The sequence below is a fragment of the Aquarana catesbeiana genome, linkage group LG09, assembly GCF_042186555.1.
Source record: "Aquarana catesbeiana isolate 2022-GZ linkage group LG09, ASM4218655v1, whole genome shotgun sequence".
In the NCBI taxonomy this organism is placed as follows: domain Eukaryota; kingdom Metazoa; phylum Chordata; class Amphibia; order Anura; family Ranidae; genus Aquarana; species Aquarana catesbeiana.
The window spans coordinates 3,683,328-3,705,100 of NC_133332.1; the positions used below are offsets into that span (position 1 = coordinate 3,683,328).

At 45.7% G+C, this 21,773-nt stretch overlaps 1 protein-coding gene across 3 annotated transcripts in view; it reads left to right on the forward strand.

Moving 5' to 3' along the window:
* The window catches only part of HDX (highly divergent homeobox), a 115,079-nt gene that overhangs the window by 29,966 nt on the left and 63,340 nt on the right, over positions 1-21,773 (forward strand). For all 3 annotated transcript variants that reach the window (XM_073598092.1, XM_073598093.1, XM_073598094.1), the window contains one exon: positions 6,131-6,184. In XM_073598092.1, coding sequence (XP_073454193.1) covers positions 6,131-6,184 — 54 coding nt within the window. The remainder of the gene's footprint in view (positions 1-6,130; positions 6,185-21,773) is intronic.

Consider the following 21,773-nt stretch of genomic DNA (forward strand, 5'->3'; position numbering starts at 1 on the left):
GAGCACAGACACCCCCCCCCCGGCTGTGTTCTGCAAACTTTATAGGTGGTGGGATAAGGAAAAATGTCAGGACGGTTCCATCTGTGTTGATGCAGGCCATGTGCCCTGCTCAGTAGAAAAGCCTGTCCCCTGCCAGCGTGCTACAGAGAAGGACTGCTGCTCTCTGTGTGGAAGCAGTGGTCTCTTTGCAGAGGTTCAACACACTTCCTGCTGGGTCAGACCTTACGGTTCTGCAATCAGCAAAACGAATGCTTCCTGCTGGTGAGCCCCGGGAACTGACCCAACAGGGGGGGAGCGTGTCAGACCTCTGCAGACTGGACTTTATAGGAGAAGCGGTGCGCTCCTCTGTCTGTGGCTCTCCCGCTGCAAAATTCACCTTCACTAGGAAGGTTTGCCCTGCAATATTTTTTTTTTTTCTGTTGCAAGATGTCCCAGCCTAAGACTAGACAATGAAATGGGAAGCAGCAAAGGAGAACCCGGAGTTCTCCTTTAAAGTGAAATTATGACTCTGGGTATTTTACCCAATAAAATAATATCAGCCCTGAACTTTTCCCTAGACTCAGGGTTGTGTTCTGGAGTCTGCCTGGCCGAGGAGTCTCCCATTTTCCTACTTCATCACGGCTGAGGGTGGGCACTGTGTGAGGCAGAGGCACTGATTGGAGGCTTCTGAGCTTTTTTGTTCAGTTGTTTTCTTCTGTCTGTTTTAGGAAGACAGAGTTCTCCTCTAATATGATTCTCATCTACCAGGCCATATCAGGCCATATCCTCCAGCCAGCTGTAGATTCCTTAACTTCCCACAGTTCCTCCCAGCTCCCATAGTGTCTTCAACCTCCAATAGTGGCCCACAGTGCCCCCTGAGAACCCTCAGCCTCCACAGTGCTCCCCAGCCTCCCACGTTTGCCACCTAGCCTCCCACAGTGCCCCTACCCTGCTGCAGAGCCTCCAGTCGTCCATGGTGCCTTCCAACCTCGAACATTGTTCCACATTGCCCCCCCAACCTCTCAAAGTGCCTCCCAGCTCCCTTAGTAGCACACAGTGCACCGTGAGAGCCTTCAGCTTCCACAGTGCTACCCAGTCCCCCACTCTGCTGCAGATTCTTTCATAGTGCCCCCCAACCTCCAACCATTTTCTACATTGCCGCCCCCTCCACCTCCCGCAGTGCCTCCCAGCTCCCATAGTGCCCGCAGTGCCCCCTGACAGCTTTCAGCCTCAACAGTGTTCTGAAGTCCCCTACCCTGCTGCAGATCCTTCAGTCTTCTATCCTCCAGTCCTCCAAAATGCCTTCCAACCTCCAACATTGTTCCACAGTGCCCCCAACCTCCCACAGTGCCCCCCAACCTCCCACAGTGCCTCCCAACCTCCACAGTGCCCCTCAACCTCCCACAGTACCTCCCAACCTCCCACAGTGCCTCCCAACCTCCACAGTGCCCCTCAACCTCTCACAGTGCCTCCCAAAGTGGCCCACAGTGTTCCTGAGAGCCTTCAGCCTCCATAGTGCTCCCCGGTCCCCCACTCTGCTGCAGATCCTTCAGTCTTCCATAGTGTCTCCCAACCTCCAACATTGTTCCAGAGTGCTCCCCAGCCTCCCCTATTGCCACCTAGCCTCCCACAGTGCCCCCCACCCTGCTGCAAATCCTCACATTATCCATAGTCCCCCCCCCCCCCAACCTCCCACACTGCCACCTATCCTCCCAGTGACCTCCACTCTGCTGCAGGCCCCCCATAGTGCCCCCCAACCTCTCACATTGCCATCTATTCTCCCACAGTGTCACCCTACCTGCTTTAGACCCTCCATTCCTCCATAGTGTCCCCCAACCTTCAACATTATTCCACAGTGCCCCCATCCTCCTACAGTGCCTCCCAGCTCCTATAGTGCTCTCAGCCTCCCCCATTGCCACCTAGACTCCCAGTGTCCCCCACACTGCTGCAGAGCCTCCAGTCCTCCAGAATGCCTTCCAACATTGTTCCACAGTGCCTCCCAGATCCCATAGTGGCCCACAGTGCCCCCTGAGAGCCTTCAGCTTTCATAGTGCTCCCAAGCCCTCCACTCTGCTGCAGATTCTCCAGTCTTCCATAGTGTCTCCCAACCTCCAACATTGTTCCACCGACCTCCCCAGCTTCCCCCATTGCCACCTAGCCTACCACAGTGTCTCCCACCCTGCTGCAAATCCTCCAGTCCTCCATAGTCCCCCCTCCCCCCCAACCTCCCACACTGCCACCTATCCTCCCAGTGTCCTCCACCCTGCTGCAGGTCCTCTATAGTTCCCCCCAACCTCTCACATTGTCACCTATCCTCCCACAGTGTCACCCTACCTGCTTTAGCCCTCCAGACCTCCATAATGTCCCCCAACCTTCAACATTGTTCCATAGTGCCCCCCATCCTCCTACAGTGCCTCCCAGCTCCCATAGTGCTCTCAACCTCCCATGATGGCTCACACTGCCACCTGAAAGCTCAGAGCCGCCCCCCCCAACCTCCAAAACTCCCACATAGCCACCGAGCCTCCCACAGTGCTCCCCAGCCACTTACAGAAACCTCATCCCCTACATAGACAGTAGGTCTTATCCAGCTTCCTTTCGATGACCAGACACAGGTAGGGGAGGAGACCTGTAAGTGACCTCCATCAACCATTCAGAGCTGTGCTGTGTGGCAGTTATGTGCAATTCTCAGGACCGGATGGACAGAAATACAAATACTTTGGCGGGTAAAACATGTTTTTATGATCTGTGTATTTAGCTGGAGTTCAAGAAAAAAAAAGGAGAACATACAGTTTACCAAGAATTAGGGCCCGTTGCATTTACATGTGTTTATTTTCGTGCATTATCAAGAGTTGCATTAAGGCATCTAATTCAAATAAATGGGGTAGCAATGCACCAAAACATCCAAAAAACTGACATGCAGCATTTTTATCTCCTTCAAATAACTACGTGTACATTTTTTTTCTGTGTGAATGGGGTCAAAATCGAATGTTATTAGGTGTTTTTTTTCTCTCCAGGTCGAATATTCCTCATTCATACAGAATAGAGCAAGCCAAGAAAATGCAGCATTATGGCCACTAGATGGAGATCATGTTCATAGGAAATACTTATTTTCTCTGATCATGATCTTCAGCTCAACTTACAGTGACTGAAAAAAAGTATTTGATCTCCTGCTGATTTTGTTTGTTTGCTCACTGACAAAGAAACGATCAGTCTATAATTTTAATGGTCGGTTTATTATAACAGTGAGAGACAGAATAACAACAAAAATATCCAGAAAAGCGCATTTCAATAAAAGTTATAAATTGATTTGCATTTTAATGAGTGAAATAAGTATTTGATCCCCGATCAATCGGCAAGATTTCTGGCACCCAGGTGTCTTTTATACAGGTAACGAGCTGAGATTAGGAGCACTCTTCTCTCTCTCTTAAAGGGAGTGCTCCTAATCTCAGCTTGTTACCTGTATAAAAGACACCTGTCCACAGAAAAGCAACCAATCAGATTCCAATCTCTCCACCATGGCCAAGCCAAAGAGCTGTCCAAGGGTGTCAGGTACAAGATTGTAGACCTACACAAGGCTGGAATGGGCTACAAGACCATCGCCAAGCAGCTTGGTGAGGGGGGTGACAACAGTTGGTGGGATTATTTCACAAATGGGAGAAACACAAAATAACGATCGATCTCCCTCGGTCTGGGGCTCCATGGAAGATCTCACCTGGTGGAGGTTCAATGATCATGAGAACGGTGAGGAATCAGCCCAGAACTACACGGGAGAATCTTGTCAATGATCTCAGCTGGGACCATAGTCACCAAGAAAACAATCGGTAACACACTACACCGTGAAGGACTGAAATCCTGCAGCCCCCGCAAGGTCCCCCTGCTCAGGAAATCACATGTACAGGTCCATCTGAATATTACTAATGAACATCTGAATGATTTGCCCCAGGAGAACTGGGGGAAAGTGTTGTGGTCAGATGAGACCAAAATCGAGATCTTTGGCATCAACTCAACTCGTCGTGTTTGGAGGAAGAGGAATGCTGCCTATGACCTCAAGAACACCATCCCCCACCGTCATACATGGAGGTCCTATGACCCCAACAACACCATCCCCCACCGTCATACATGGAGGTCCTATGACCCCAAGTACACCATCCCCCACCGTCATACATGGAGGTCCTATGACCCCAAGAACACCATCCCCCACCGTCATACATGGAGGTCCTATGACCCCAAGAACACCATCCCCCACCGTCATACATGGAGGTCCTATGACCAGGAACACCATCCCCCACCGTCATACATGGAAGTCCTATGACCCCAAGAACACCATCCCCCACCGTCATACATGGAGGACCTATGACCCCAAGAACACCATCCCCCACCGTCATACATGGAGGTCCTATGACCCCAACAACACCATCCCCCACCGTCATACATGGAGGTCCTATGACCCCAAGTACACCATCCCCCACCGTCATACATGGAGGTCCTATGACCCCAAGAACACCATCCCCCACCGTCATACATGGAGGTCCTATGACCCCAAGAACACCATCCCCCACCGTCATACATGGAGGTCCTATGACCAGGAACACCATCCCCCACCGTCATACATGGAAGTCCTATGACCCCAAGAACACCATCCCCCACCGTCATACATGGAGGTCCTATGACCCCAAGAACACCATCCCCCACCGTCATACATGGAGGTCCTATGACCAGGAACACCATCCCCCACCGTCATACATGGAAGTCCTATGACCCCAAGAACACCATCCCCCACCGTCATACATGGAGGACCTATGACCCCAAGAACACCATCCCCCACCGTCATACATGGAGGTCCTATGACCCCAAGAACACCATCCCCCACCGTCATACATGGAGGTCCTATGACCCCAAGTACACCATCCCCCACCGTCATACATGGAGGTCCTATGACCCCAAGAACACCATCCCCTCACCGTCATACATGGAGATCCTATGACCCCAAGAACACCACCCCCCACCGTCATACATGGAGGTCCTATGACCCCAAGAACACCATCCCCCCACCGTCATACATGGAGGTGGAAACATTATGCTTTGGGGGTGTTTTTCTGCTAAGGGGACAGGACAACTTCACCACATCAAAGGGACGATGGACGGGGAAATGTATCATTAAATCTTGGGTGAGAACCTCCTTCCCTCAGCCAAGGCATTGAAGATGGGTTGTGGATGGGTCTTCCAGCATGACAATGACTCAAAACACAAGGCCAAGGCAACAAAGGAGTGGCTCAAGAAGAAGCACATTAAGGTCCTGGAGTGGCCTAACCAGTCTCCAGACCTTAATCCCATAGAAAATATGTGGAGGGAGCTGAAGGTTCGACTCACCAAACGTCAGCCTGGAAACCTTAATGACTTGAAGAGGATCTTCAAAGAGGACAAAATCCCTCCCTGAGATGTGAGTAAACCTGGAGGCCAACTCCAAGAAACGTCTGACCTCTGTGATCGCCAACAAGGGTTTCTCCACTCCACCAACCACTAAGTCGTGTTTTGTGAAGGGATCAAATACCTATTTTACTCATTAAAATGCAAATCAATTTATAACTATTCTGTCTCTCACTGTTATAATAATCCGACCAATAAAATTATAGACTGATCGTTTCTTGGTCAGTGGGCAAACGTACAAAATCGTCAGGGGAGCACATAGTTTTTGCCCCCTCACTGTAGGTTGAGCTGAAGATCATAGGAAATTAGTGGCCATAACGTGGTATTTTCCTGGTTTACACTATAAAGAACATTAGAACCCAAGAGAAAAATAACCTAAAACGTTCGGTTTTGTCCCCACTTGTACACAGAGTTTTACAGGACACATTTTTTTTATAAGTGTCCTTTTATTGGTATTAATGTCACTTCCATTTCATACGGAGGATTCCATTCACACTGAACCAGATACATTTCATGGGGCCACTGTTACTTCTCCTCGGCTGAATTCATTTACATTTATATTAATCTTTGAATTTATTACAATTGTTCCATTGTTTACCCGGCTCCGGGGGAATAACAATCGGTCGGATTACGCTAAGCGCCCGCCAGCCACTTTGTGCTATTTACATAAATAAGGTTCCATATGACGGTGGGATGTGACGGGGCCTTCTCTGTGTCTCCGCAGATATCAGGGAACCTCAGCGTGCCTTGGATTACCGAGTGTTCCCGGAAAAGAACAGTGAGTGAGTTTAATAAAGTAGCATTTGTAGAGCTTTAAAACGCAATCCTTTTGTTTAAATTGAATATTGCGGCTTTATAGAGAGAAAAAAAAGTGTTTTGTTTGAAATGAAATGCTGTTGGGGGGGAGGGGCTTATTTTATGATTGGTGATCATGAAGGATGGTGGGATTGTTTCTTCAAAAAAATTTTTTTTGAGTGTTTTAATGGAAGCAAAACAATAATAGGTATTAAAAGAAGAGAATCATGAAAAACATCCAAGGTAGATCCAGATGAAGAAGAAGAAATATTAGGAGGGATACAAGGTAGATCCAGTGGAAGAACAGCAATACTGTAGTAGAAAAGATCCAAGGTAGATCTCGATGAAGAAGAAAAAAAGGGTGCAAGGTAGATCCAGAGGAAGAAGAGAATAGTAGAAGGATACAAGGTAGATCCAGAGGAAGAAGAGAATAGTAGAAGGATACAATGTAGATCCAGAGGAAGAAGAGAATAGTAGGAAGGATACAATGTAGATCCAGAGGAAGAAGAGAATAGTAGAAAGGATACAATGTAGATCCAGAGGAAGAAGAGAATAGTAGAAGGATACAATGTAGATCCAGAAGAAGAAGAGAATAGTAGGAAGGATACAATGTAGATCCAGAGGAAGAAACAAATAATAGAAAGATACAAGGTAGATCCAAAGGAAGAAGAGAATAGTAGAAAGGATACAAGGTAGATCCAGAGGAAGGAGAGAATATTCAAAGGAATACAAGGTAGATCCAGAGGGAGGAGAAGGAGAGAATAGTAGGAAGGATACAAGGTAGATCCAGAATAAAAAGAGAATAGTAGAAAGGATTCAAGGTAGATCCAGAGGAAGAAGAGAATAGTAGAAAGAATAGAATGTGGATTTGGAAGAAGAAGAGAATAGGAAGGATACAAGGTAGATCCAGAGGAAGAAGAGAATAGTAGGAAGGATACAATGTAGATCCAGAGGAAGGTGAGAATATTCAAAGGGATACAAGGTAGATCCAGAGGAAGGAGAAGGAGAGAATAGTAGAAAGGATACAAGGTAGATCCAGAATAAAAAGAGACTAGTTCTTGCCAAACCAATCTATTAACCTTCTATGAGGAGGTGAGTTGCCATCTAGATAAAGGAAGGCCCGTAGACGTGGTGTATCTTATTTTACAAAAGCATTTGACACAGTTCCCCATAAACGTTTACTGTACAAGATAAGGTGCATTGGCATGGACCATAGGGTGAGTACATGGATTGAAAACTGGCTACAAGGGCGAGTTCAGAGGGTGGTGATAAATGGGGAGTACTCAGAATGGTCGGGGGTGGGTAGTGGGTTCCCCAGGGTTCTGTGCTGGGACCAATCCTATTTAATTTGTTCATAAATGACCTGGAGGATGGGATAAACAGTTCAATCTCTGTATTTGCAGACGATACTAAGCTAAGCAGGGCAATAACTTCTCCGCAGGACGTGGAAACCTTGCAAAAAGACCTGAACAAATTAATGGGGGAGGGGCGACTACATGGCAAATGAGGTTCAATGTAGAAAAATGTAAAATAATGCATTTGGGTGGCAAAAATCTGAATGCAATCTATAGACTGGGGGGAGAACCTCTGGGGGGATCTAGGATGGAAAAGGACCTGGGGGTCCTAGTAGATGATAGGCTCAGCAATGACATGCAATGCCAAGCTGCTGCTAACAAAGCAAACAGAATATTGGCATTAAAAAGGGATCAACTCCAGAGATAAAACGATAATTCTCCCGCTCTACAAGACTCTGGTCCGGCCGCACCTGGAGTATGCTGTCCAGTTCTGGGCACCAGTCCTCAGGAAGGATGTACTGGAAATGGAGCGACTACAAAGAAGGGCAACAAAGCTAATAAAGGGTCTGGAGGATCTTAGTTATGAGGAAAGGTTGTGAGCACTGAAATTATTCTCTCTGGAGAAGAGACGCTTGAGAGGGGATATGATTTCAATTTACAAATACTGTACTGGTGACCCCACAATAGGGATAAAACTTTTTCGCAGAAGAGAGTTTAATAAGACTTGTGGCCACTCATTAGAAGAAAAGAGGTTTAACCTTAAACTACGTAGAGGGTTCTTTACTGTAAGAGCGGCAAGGATGTGGAATTCCCTTCCACAGGCGGTGGTCTCAGCGGGGAGCATTGATAGCTTCAAGAAACTATTAGATAATCACCTGAATGACTGCAACATACAGGATATATAATGTAATACTGACACATAATCACACACATAGGTTGGACTTGATGGACTTGTGTCTTTTTTCAACCTCACCTACTATGTAACTATGTAACTATGTAGTAGAAAGGATAGAATGTAGATCCAGAATAAAAAGAGAATAGTAGAAAGAATACAATGTGGATTCTGAAGAAGAAGAGAATAGTAGGAAGGATACAATGTAGATCCAGAAGAAGAAGAGAATAGTAGAAAGAATACAATGTGGATCCCGATTAAGAAGAGAATATTCAAAGGGATACAATGTAGATCCAGAAGAAGAAGAGAATAGTAGAATGATACAATGTAGATCCAGAAGAAGAAGAGAATAGTAGAAGGATACAATGTAGATCCAGAAGAAGAAGAAGAGAATAGTAGAAGGATACAATGTAGATCCAGAAGAAGAAGAGAATAGTAGAAGGATACAATGTAGATCCAGAAGAAGAAGAGAATAGTAGAAGGATACAATGTAGATCCAGAAGAAGAAGAAGAGAATAGTAGAAGGATACAATGTAGATCCAGAAGAAGAAGAGAATAGTAGAAGGATACAATGTAGATCCAGAAGAAGAAGAGAATAGTAGAAGGATACAATGTAGATCCAGAAGAAGAAGAGAATAGTAGAAGGATACAATGTAGATCCAGAAGAAGAAGAGAATAGTAGAAGGATACAATGTAGATCCAGAAGAAGAAGAGAATAGTAGAAGGATACAATGTAGATCCAGAAGAAGAAGAGAATAGTAGAAGGATACAATGTAGATCCAGAAGAAGAAGAGAATAGTAGAAGGATACAATGTAGATCCAGAAGAAGAAGAGAATAGTAGAAGGATACAATGTAGATCCAGAAGAAAAAGAGAATACTGTGTTTCCCCTGAAAATAAGACCTACCCCGAAAATAAGACCTAGCGTTATTTTCCAGGAAGGCTGCAATCTGAGCGCTACCCGAAAATAAGCCCTAGTTTAAAATGCTTGTAAAATCCTATAATCCACTCTATTTTAGTAGTATATAATATACAATGTGTGTGTTTCTGTAATATAATTGCGGGGGAAGAGAGCTCCGGCGGGTCACAGAAGCGCAGAGTGGCGCTATAACAAAGGTATTTGGCACAATTATATTACAGAAACATTATACACTGTACATTATATAATACTGTAATAGAGTGGATTATAGGATTTTACAAGCATTTTAACTCCATTCACACTGAGGATTCCTGTCAGGCAGGGAGAGAGAAGACAGCACATTACATGGTAAGACCTACTGTGTCTTTTGTTGACAAAATTAATATAAGACCCAGGCTTGTTTTTGGGGAAACACGGTAGTAGGAAGGAATCAAGGTAGATCCAGAGGAAGAAGAGAATATTCAAAAGGATACAATGTAGATCCAGAGGAAGAAGAGAATATTCATAGTTACATAGTAGGTGAGGTTGAAAAAAGACACAAGTCCATCAAGTCCAACCTATGTGTGTGATTATGTGTCAGTATTACATTACATATCCCTGTATGTTGCGGTCATTCAGGTGATTATCTAATAGTTTCTTGAAGCTATCAATGCTCCCCGCTGAGACCACCACCTGTGGAAGGGAATTCCACATCCTTGCCGCTCTTACAGTAAAGAACCCTCTACGTAGTTTAAGGTTAAACCTCTTTTTTTCTAATTGTAATGAGTGGCCACGAGTCTTATTAAACTCTCTTCTGCAAAAAAGTTTTATCCCTATTGTGGGGTCACCAGTCCGGTATTTGTAAATTGAAATCATATCCCCTCTCAAGCGTCTCTTCTCCAGAGAGAATAAGTTCAGTGCTCGCAACCTTTCCTCATAACTAAGATCCTCCAGACCCTTTATTAGCTTTGTTGCCCTTCTTTGTACTCGTTCCATTTCCAGTACGTCCCTCCTGAGGACTGGTGCCCAGAACTGGACAGCATACTCCAGGTGCGGCCGGACCAGAGTCTTGTAGAGTGGGAGAATTATCGTTTTATCTCTGCAGTTGATCCCCTTTTAATGCCAATATTCTGTTTGCTTTATTAGCAGCAGCTTGGCATTGCATGCCATTGCTGAGCCTATCATCTACTAGGACCCCCAGATCCTTTTCCATCCTAGATTCCCCCAGAGGTTCTCCCCCCAGTGTATAGATTGCATTCAGATTTTTGCCACCCAAATGCATTATTTTACATTTTTCTACATTGAACCTCATTTGCCATGTAGTCGCCCACCCCATTAATTTGTTCAGGTCTTTTTGCAAGATTTCCACATCCTGCGGAGAAGTTATTGCCCTGCTTAGCTTAGTATCGTCTGCAAATACAGAGATTGAACTGTTTATCCCATCCTCCAGGTCATTTATGAACAAATTAAATAGGATTGGTCCCAGCACAGAACCCTGGGGAACCCCACTACCCACCCCTGACCATTCTGAGTACTCCCCATTTATCACCACCCTCTGAACACGCCCTTGTAGCCAGTTTTTTAATCCATGTACTCACCCTATGGTCCATGCCAACGCACCTTATTTTGTACAGTAAACGTTTATGGGGAACTGTGTCAAATGCTTTCGCAAAATCCAGATAACCACGTCTACGGGCCTTCCTTTATCTAGATGGCAACTCACCTCCTCATAGAAGGTTAATAGATTGGTTTGGCAAGAACGATTCTTCATGAATCCATGCTGATTACTGCTAATGATATCATTCTTATTACTAAAATCTTGTATATAGTCCCTTATCATCCCCTCCAAGAGTTTACATACTATTGATGTTAGGCTAACTGGTCTGTAATTCCCAGGGATGTATTTTGGGCCCTTTTTAAATATTGGTGCTACATTGGCTTTTCTCCAATCAGCTGGTACCATTCCAGTCAATAGACTGTCTGTAAAAATTAGGAACAACGGTCTGGCAATCACTTGACTGAGTTCCCTAAGTACCCTCGGATGCAAGCCATCTGGTCCCGGTGATTTATTAATGTTAAGTTTCTCAAGTCTAATTTTAATTCCGTCCTCTGTTAGCCATGTAGGTGCTTCCTGTGTTGTGTCATGAGGATAAACACTGCAGTTTTGGTTACTGAAGCCCCCCGATTCACTCGTGAAGACTGAGGAGAAGAATAAATTCAATACCTTTGCCATCTCCCCATCCTTTGTAACCAGATGTCCTTCCTCATTCTTTATGGGGCCAATATGGTCTGTCCTCCTTTTTTTACTGTTTACATACTTAAAGAATTTCTTGGGATTTTTTTTGCTCTCCTCCGCTATGTGTCTTTCATGTTCTATCTTAGCCATCCTAATTGCACCCTTACATTTCTTATTGCATTCTTTATAAAGTCTGAATGCTGAGGATGATCCCTCAACCTTGTATTTTTTGAAGGCCTTCTTTGCTTTTATATGCATTTTTACATTGGAGTTAAGCCATCCAGGATGTTTGTTCGCTCTTTTAAATTTATTACCCAATGGGATACATTGGCTAATGCCCTTATTTAATATGCTCTTAAAGCAAACCCATCTCTCCTCCGTATTCTTTGTTCCTAATAATTTATCCCAATTTATGCCTTTTAGCAAGGTTTGTAGTTTAGGGAAGTTGGCTCTTTTGAAATTCAGTGTCTTTGTATTCCCTTCATGTTTCCTATTTGTGTGATTTATACTGAAACTAATTGACCTGTGATCGCTGTTACCTAAATTGCCCCGTATTTCCACATCTGTGATCAGGTCTGTATTGTTGGTAATCAGTAGATCCAGTAAAGTTTTATTTCTAGTTGGTGCGTCTACCATCTGACCCATAAAATTGTCCTGCAAGACATTAAGGAACTGGCGAGCCTTAAATGAATGCGCGGTTCCCTCCGCCCAGTCTATGCCTGGATAATTAAAATCCCCCATTATGATAACACTTCCCATCCTTGCTGCTAATCCAATTTGTGATAGGAGATCTGTCTCCACTTCCTCCCTCAGGTTAGGGGGCCTATAGCATACTCCCAGTATTATTTTCCCCTTAGCTTCATCCCTTTGGAGCTCTACCCATAAGGATTCCACCTCCTCTCTAGCTCCCTCAGTGATGTCATCTCTCACATTCACTTGTACATTATTCTTGATATATAGGCATACTCCTCCCCCTTTTCTACCCTCTCTGTCCTTGCGGTATAGGGTATACCCTTGAATGTTTGCCAGCCAATCATGAGAGCTGTTGAACCAGGTCTCTGAAATTCCCACAAAATCCAAATACTCCTTGTACAACAGTATCTCTAGTTCACCCATCTTGTCCGCCAGGCTCCTGGCATTGGTGAACATGCCACATAGTTTAGACCGGTCGCATATTGTCCTCATATTGGGTGTTTCAAGATTGCAACTAGGACTTGCTACTATACTCACCTTGTGTTTTTGTGCTTTGGTTAACCTACCACTAATGCCCCCAATACTACCCTCTGGAATATCTTCCGCGCTGGCTATCACTGTCTCTGGACCCTCCCCCCCATCACCTAGTTTAAAAACCCCTCTAACTTTTTGGCCATCTTCATTCCCAGCAGATCTGCACCCTCCTCATTTAGGTGCAGTCCGTCCCTTCTATAGTACCGGTTACCAACTGAGAAGTCGGCCCAGTCCTCCAGGAACCCAAACCCCTCCTTACTACACCAGCTCTTCAGCCACTTGTTTACTTCCCTAATCTCCCTCTGCCTCTCTGGTGTGGCTCGATGTACCAGTAGTATTCCTGAGAACACTACCTTGGAGGTCCTTTTCCTCAATTTAGCTCCTAAGTCCCTAAAATCGTTCTTTAGGACACTCCATCTGCCTCTGACTTTGTCATTGGTGCCAACGTGCACCATGACAGCCGGGTCTTCCCCAGCCCCTCCCAGTATTCAAAAGGATACAATGTAGATCCAGAAGAAGAAGAGAATAGTAGGAAGGATACAATGTAGATCCAGAGGAAGAAGAGAATAGTAGAAGGATACAATGTAGATCCAGAGGAAGAAGAGAATAGTAGAAGGATACAATGAATATCCAGAAGAAGAAGAGAATAGTAGGAAGGATACAATGTAAGTCCAGAAGAAGAAGAGAATAGTAGAAGGATACAAGGTAGATCCAGAGGAAGAAGAGAATAGTAGAAGGATACAATGTAGATCCAGAGGAAGAAGAGAATAGTAGAAAGGATACAAGGTAGATCCAGAGGAAGAAGAGAATAGTAAAAGGATACAATGTAGATCCAGAGGAAGAAGAGAATAGTAGAAAGGATACAAGGTAGATCCAGAGGAAGAAGAGAATATTCAAAAGGATACAATGTAGATCCAGAGGAAGAAGAGAATAGTAGAAGGATACAATGTAGATCCAGAGGAAGAAGAGAATAGTAGAAGGATACAATGAATATCCAGAAGAAGAAGAGAATAGTAGGAAGGATACAATGTAAGTCCAGAAGAAGAAGAGAATAGTAGAAGGATACAAGGTAGATCCAGAGGAAGAAGAGAATAGTAGAAGGATACAAGGTAGATCCAGAAGAAGAAGAGAATAGTAGGAAGGATACAAGGTAGATCCAGAAGAAGAAGAGAATAGTAGAAAGGATACAATGTAGATCCAGAAGAAGAAGAGAATAGTAGGAAGGATACAATGTAGATCCAGAAGAAGAAGAGAATAGTAGAAGGATACAATGTAGATCCAGAAGAAGAAGAGAATAGTAGGAAGGATACAAGGCAGATCGAGAGGAAGAAGAGAATAGTAGAAGGATACAATGAATATCCAGAAGAAGAAGAGAATAGTAGGAAGGATACAATGTAGATCCAGAGGAAGAAGAGAATAGTAGGAAGGATACAATGTAGATCCAGAGGAAGAAGAGAATAGTAGAAGGATACAAGATAGATCCAGAGGAAGAAGAGAATATTCAAAAGGATACAATGTAGATCCAGAAGAAGAAGAGAATAGTAGGAAGGATACAAGATAGATCCAGAGGAAGAAGAGAATAGTAGAAGGATACAATGTAGATCCAGAAGAAGAAGAGAATAGTAGAAGGATACAAGGTAGATCCAGAAGAAGAAGAGAATAGTAGAAGGATACAATGTAGATCCAGAAGAAGAAGAGAATAGTAGAAGGATACAATGAATATCCAGAAGAAGAAGAGAATAGTAGGAAGGATACAATGTAGATCCAGAGGAAGAAGAGAATAGTAGAAGGATAGAATGTAGATCCAGAAGAAGAAGAAGAGAATAGTAGAAGGATACAATGTAGATCCAGAGGAAGAAGAGAATAGTAGGAAGGATACAATGTAGATCCAGAAGAAGAAGAGAATAGTAGAAGGATACAATGAATATCCAGAAGAAGAAGAGAATAGTAGAAAGGATACAATGTAGATCCAGAGGAAGAAGAGAATAGTAGAAGGATAGAATGTAGATCCAGAAGAAGAAGAAGAGAATAGTAGAAGGATACAATGTAGATCCAGAAGAAGAAGAGAATAGTAGAAGGATACAATGTAGATCCAGAAGAAGAAGAGAATAGTAGAAGGATACAATGAAGATCCAGAAGAAGAAGAGAATAGTAGGAAGGATACAATGTAGATCCAGAAGAAGAAGAAGAGAATAGTAGAAGGATACAATGTAGATCCAGAAGAAGAAGAGAATAGTAGAAGGATACAATGTAGATCCAGAAGAAGAAGAGAATAGTAGAAGGATACAATGTAGATCCAGAAGAAGAAGAAGAGAATAGTAGAAGGATACATTGTAGATCCAGAAGAAGAAGAAGAGAATAGTAGAAGGATACAATGTAGATCCAGAAGAAGAAGAGAATAGTAGAAGGATACAATGTAGATCCAGAAGAAGAAGAGAATAGTAGAAGGATACAATGTAGATCCAGAAGAAGAAGAGAATAGTAGAAGGATACAATGAAGATCCAGAAGAAGAAGAGAATAGTAGAAGGATACAATGTAGATCCAGAAGAAGAAGAAGAGAATAGTAGAAGGATACAAGGTAGATCCAGAGGAAGAAGAGAATAGTAGGAAGGATACAATGTAGATCCAGAGGAAGAAGAGAATAGTAGGAAGGATACAATGTAGATCCAGAAGAAGAAGAAGAGAATAGTAGAAGGATACAAGGTAGATCCAGAGGAAGAAGAGAATAGTAGGAAGGATACAATGTAGATCCAGAAGAAGAAGAGAATAGTAGAAGGATACAATGTAGATCCAGAGGAAGAAGAGAATAGTAGGAAGGATACAAGGTAGATCCAGAGGAAGAAGAGAATAGTAGGAAGGATACAATGTAGATCCAGAGGAAGAAGAGAATAGTAGAAAGGATACAATGTAGATGCACTTTATAGGAGGAGGAAATGTTCTCAGTTGATTTGATCGATGAAATGGGAAGCGGATATTTTGCCTCCCTCATAGAAAGTTCCTTTGTTGTGTGAAATTGATGATGTCGTTTTCCTCCAATCGGAAGACTCGCTTTGTCTGCTGTGTGATTCTTCTTTGGAATGTCGGTAGATCGGCGGTTGATAAGTAGCGCGGCTCGTATCTCGCCCGGCGGGTTCAGCCGTACAATCCGCATTGATCGGCGTCCTGTCTGCAGAGGAATGAATTCCTTCCCTGATAACGTCTCTCTTATTTCCGGATTTAGCTGGAAATCCTGCGAATTCACCGGCTGAGCGTCCCGACCGCGAGACGAATGTCTGCTTTCTATATTCTGCAGAAGAATGGAAATAACTGTCACAAATACCTGTAAAATGAGATTATAATATCCGTGATACACTCAGCTGTGTACATTACAGAATGTGGGGGAGGGGATTTTTTTTATAAGGAACCTGCTGTCGATGCCTTTATCTACTTTTCTCTCTAGAAGGACGACACCGTCTTTATTCAGGCATCCTCCAGGGTCACCATCTTATTCCTGGACTGAGATTCCGGCTCAGAGATGACACAATCATGTAAATACTGCTGTCTGTGCAGTTCTTGGCTGTGTTCACAAATGTCTGACACAGATCAGCCCCTGCTGCAGCCTCTCACCTTGTGACTTGCTACAAAGTTACAATGTACAGTCTGATCACTGGGGGAGGGGAGACTGAGGAAATTACTCCTCCTCCTTCTACATAGTTACAATGTACAGTCTGATCACTGGGGGGAGGGGAGACTGAGGAAATGACTCCTCCTCCTTCTACAAAGTTACAATGTACAGTCTGATCACTGGGGGAGGGGAGACTGAGGAAATGACTCCTCCTTCTACAAAGTTACAATGTCCAGGTGAGTGATCACTGGGGGAGGGGAGACTGGGGAAATGCTTCAACCTCCCTGCAGCAGACTGATGACATAATTTTCCCAGCATGCCCCTCTCTGGCCTAGGCAGATTCATCTGATTAGATTTGAAGGGTGGCTTTCCTATCTTGTTATTGTATACAGTAAAATGTCATAAATGCGTAGCCAGGTCATCTTGGAATCGGCCCTCATGGGAATGTTTGACCATTCTTCCAGAAGAGCATTTGTGAGGTCAGGCACTGATGTTGGATGAGAAGGCCTGGCTCGCAATCTCCACTCAAATTCATCCCAAAGGTGTTCTATGGGGTTGAGGTCAGGACTCTGTGCAGGCCAGTCAAGTTCCTCCACCCCAAACTCGCTCATCCATGTCTTTATGGACCTTGCTTTGTACACTGGTGGGCAGTCATGTTGGAACAGGAAGGGGCCGTCCCCAAACTGTTCCCACAAAGTTGGGAGCATGAAATTGTCCAAAATGTCTTGGTATGCTGACACCTTAAGAGTTCCCTTCACTGGAACTAAGGGGCCAAGCCCAACCCCTGAAAAACAATCCCCTTACCATAATCCCCCCACACCATAATCCCCCCGACACCATAATCCCCCCTCCCCCCCCACACCATAATCCCCCCTCCCCCCACACCATAATCCTCCCTCCCCCCCACACCATAATCCCCCTTCCACCAAATGGTTTGGACCAGTGTACAAAGCAAGGTCCATAAAGACATGGATGATCGAGTTTGGGGTGGAGGAACTTGGCCTACACAGAGTCCTGACCTCAACCAGACAGAACGCCTTTTGGATGAATTAGAGCGGAGAATGCGAGCCGGGCCTTCTCCTCCAACATTAGTGCCTGACCTCACAAATGCTCTTCTGCTTTCTGATTACGTTGCATTGATGGTCACATTGCTGGTGGTATCGGAGAGCCTGGTTCTGGCCGTTCTGAGGCCTTGCACACGGCCATCGGGGGAGGGGGGGGTTCCCAGCTGACAAATGTTCTATGACTAGTAAGCCTCGTGCTGCGCTCAGGTGGGCTCTGCGGATGAGGCGATGCTTTGATGTTCAGGATCTGAGGGGGGAGGGGAGCCGGTGTGTGGGAACCCCCTACTGCCCGCTCTGTGATTCCAGTTTAGTGTAATGAGACGTCTCTGATCAGAGACACCGGGGATGTGGCTGAGAACAGCAATGGCTAAACCGGCTCAGGGAAATCATTACAGAGCGAACGTTTTCCCGAACCTCCGGGGGCCAAATATCCAGGATGTACAGCGATGATTGTACAAGACGACTTCATACACCGACAGAGGAAATCCTTCTACAACCTTTCCGAATGGATACTTTGTATTCTTATTGGATGTTTCAATTTGTATATTACAATCATTTTTTTGGTTCTATTGTTTCTTATTTCTGTAGGATACGGGGGGGGGATTTGCTAAACCTGGAGAGTGAACAATCTGGTGCAGCTGTGTATGGGAGCCAATCAGCTTCCAGGTTTTATTGTCAAAGCTTCACTGAACAAGTTGAAGTTAGAAGCTGATTGGCTCCCATGCGAAGCTGCACCAGATTCTACACTTTAGTAAATCAACCCCCTCCAAGGTCTATTAGGATCACTATACTAAAACTGGGTATGATCTCCCTCTCTTCTTCACGGCATGGACTCTACCAACATTCCTCTGACATTGTGCTCCATGTTAACACAATTTCTGCAGCTTCGTCAGCTCCACATCCATGCTGTAAATCCCACAAATCCCAAAGGTGTTCCATTGGATTCAGATCCGGTGACTGGAATGGAAGACGGTCCATGTCCAATGTGAGAAGAACAGTCCTGGTGATTGCAGGAGCGTACCTGGGAGGAGACGTAGCAGAGGTTGCTATCAGAGGAGTGTAACCAGCCAGACAACTGCAGAGCATGCTGTTGACCACATGGAGACACAGAAGCCATGGAAGTGCACAGGGGCAGCTAGAGGCACAGGTTGATTTTGGAGACACAGATGTCATGGAGGTGCACAGGGGCAGCTAGAGGCACAGGTTGATTTTGGAGACACAGAAGTCATGGAGGTGCACAGGGGCAGCTAGAGGCACAGGTTGATTTTGGAGACACAGGTGTCATGGAGGTGCATAGGGGCAGCTAGAGGCACAGGTTGAATTTGGAGACACAGAAGTCATGGAGGTGTACAGGGGCAGCTAGAGGCACAGGTTGATTTTGGAGACACAGAAGTCATGGAGGTGCACAGGGGCAGCTAGAGGCACAGGTTGATTTTGGAGATACAGAAGTCATGGAGGTGCACAGGGGCAGCTAAAGGCACAGGTTGATTTTGGAGACACAGAAGCCATGGAGGTGCATAGGGGCAGCTAGAGGCACAGGTTGATTTTGGAGACACAGAAGTCATGGAGGTGCACAGGGGCAGCTAGAGGCACAGGTTGATTTTGGAGACAAAGAAGTCATGGAGGTGCATAGGGGCAGCTAGAGGCACAGGTTGATTTTGGAGACACAGAAGTCATGGAGGTGCACAGGGGCAGCTAGAGGCACAGGTTGATTTTGGAGACAGAGAGGGACACAGAAGTTGCACAGGTGCACTTGGAGACACAGTGTATTGGAATCATAGGGGTGCACTTAGAGAAATGGAGGAGCACCTAAGGTACTGGTGGCACTGGGTTGCACTTGGAGGCAAGGACTAGCATTGAGGGTGCTGGTGGCACAGGGGGGCACTTGGAGGCAAGGACTAGCATTGAGGGTGCTGGTGGCACAGGGTTGCACTTGGAGGCAAGGACTAGCATTGAGGGTGCTGGTGGCACAGGGTTGCACTTGGAGGCAAGGACTAGCATTGAGGGTGCTGGTGGCACAGGGTTGCACTTGGAGGCAAGGAGGAGCATTGAGGGTGCTGGTGGCACAGGGGTGCACTTTATGACATGGAAGAGGGTGCTAGTGGCACAGGGGTGTAATCGGGGACAAGGAGAAGCACCAAGGGCACTGGTGGCATAGGGGTACACCTGGAGACACAGAGGTGCACAGAAGCATCCTTGAGTCATAGGGGTGCAAATGGAGACACGGGGGTGCTTGAGGAGACACAGAGGCATAGTGGAGGAACAAGGTAGCTTTTGGAGACATGGAGGGTCACAGAGGCGCTCTGGTGGCACAGGGGTACACTGGGAGACACAGAGGTGCACAGAGGCATGCAGGAGTGGCAGGGGTGCACTTAGAGACAAGGAGGAGCACAGAGGGTGCTGGTAGCACAGGGGTACACTTGGAGACACAGAGGTACACAGAGACATGCAGGAGTCAAGGGGTGCAAATGGAGGCAAGAAGGAGCACTGAGGGTGCTGGTGGCACTGGGGTACACCTGAAGACACACGCAGAAGCATCCTTGAGTCATAGGGGTGCAAATGGAGACACCAGGGTGCATGAGGAGACACCGAGGCATGCTGGAGGCACAAGAAAGCTCTTGGAGACACGGAGGGTCACAGAGGCGATCTGGTGGCACAGGGGTACACTGGGAGACACAGAGGTACACAGACACATGCAGGAGTCGTGGGGGTTCAAATGGAGGCAAGGAGGAGCATTGAGGGTGCTGGTGGCACTGGGGTACACCTGAAGACGCACACAAGCGTCCTTGAGTAATAGGGGTGCAAATGGAGACACAGAGGCATGCTGGAGGCACAGGAAAGCTTTTGGAGACACTGAGGGTCACAGAGGCGCTCTGGGGGCACAGGGCACTTTAGGGATGGGGACATAGATTCCCGGGTTTTTTTTCCTGTTAACAGTCTTGCCGCCATGTTTTGGATGAGTTGCAAGCGCGCAAGCTGATATTGGGGTAGTCCTACGTAGAGCGAATTTGCGTAGTCGAGTCGGGAATCGATGATTGTTCCCACAACTGCCGATATGTCCTCTTCTGGGATGAAGGGGATGAGTCTACGTAGCAGGCGGAGGAGATGGTGGGATCCGCTAACTACTGATCCTATTTGTGCATCCATTGTCATTCCTGAGTCAAAGATGACTCCGAGACTCTTGGCTTTGGTGCTTGGAGCGATGGTCTGTCCGAGGATGGTGGGAGGTGTCCACGGAGTCTTAATTTTGGAATTTTTGTTAGCGTGTAGGAGAAGAAGTTCTGTTTTTGAACCGTTGAGCTTGAGGGAGCTGGCACACAGAGGCATGCTGGAGTCCCGTGGAGGGGACACCGGGATCAGAAGAACATGGGAGGCATAGATAAGATAATTCTTGGGGTACTGAAGGACATTGGAAGTACGGGGCTCAGCTAAGGCGTAGTGACACATTTCTTGAATACTGAGCCATGCTTTGCTAGGTCATTTAGGCCAATGGCAATAACAAAATAGTCTCTTTGGGCAAAACCCAGAAGCACTGGTGGGCACTCTATGGAGAGAAGGCCTAGTGCTGCATCCTGGGAGAGGCAAATATAACCTACCATCTGTGTACTTGTGCATTGAGACACATCAGCCCAGGATACCATTTACCTGTCCAGATTTGGTGATCGATTTGGTGATCTCACTGGAGCTTCCACTTCCTGTTCTTGGCTGGCAGGATCCCAATGTGGCCTTCTCCTACTCAAGGTCGTGCATGTTGTGCGTTCTGAGATGCTTACCTCAGTTTTAAAGAGTGGTTTTCCGAGTTACCAGGGACTTTCCAGCAGCTGAAATCCGTCCGGCCGTTCTCCTCCAACCTCTCCTAATATCAAGACATTCTCATCTGCAGATGCACCATTCTGAGTAAACTCTATAAACTGTTCTACATATAAATCCCAGGAGATCAACAGTTCTAGAAATACACAAACCATCCTGTACCAACAACCATGCCATGGCCACAATCAATGAGATCACATTTCCTGGTTGAGGGGAACCCAGTGAGTTTGGTCTTCTGCTGGTGTGCTCCATCTTCCTAGAGGTTTTGTGTGTTTTATATTCTGAGATGCTTTCCTGATCACTATAGTTGTACAAAGTGGTGAGCTGAGTTTTATCATGGCCATTCTGACCATTCCAACAAGTCCCATAATCCTCCTCTGATCTCTCATCAACAAGATGTTTCCACCTGCAAACTGATCTACAAGATACTCCCAGGAGATCAGTAGTTCCAGAAATAATCCAACCAGCCCATTCTCCACCAACAACCATGTCACGGTCACAGTTACTGAGATCACATTTCTTGGTTGATGGGAACACAACGTGGGC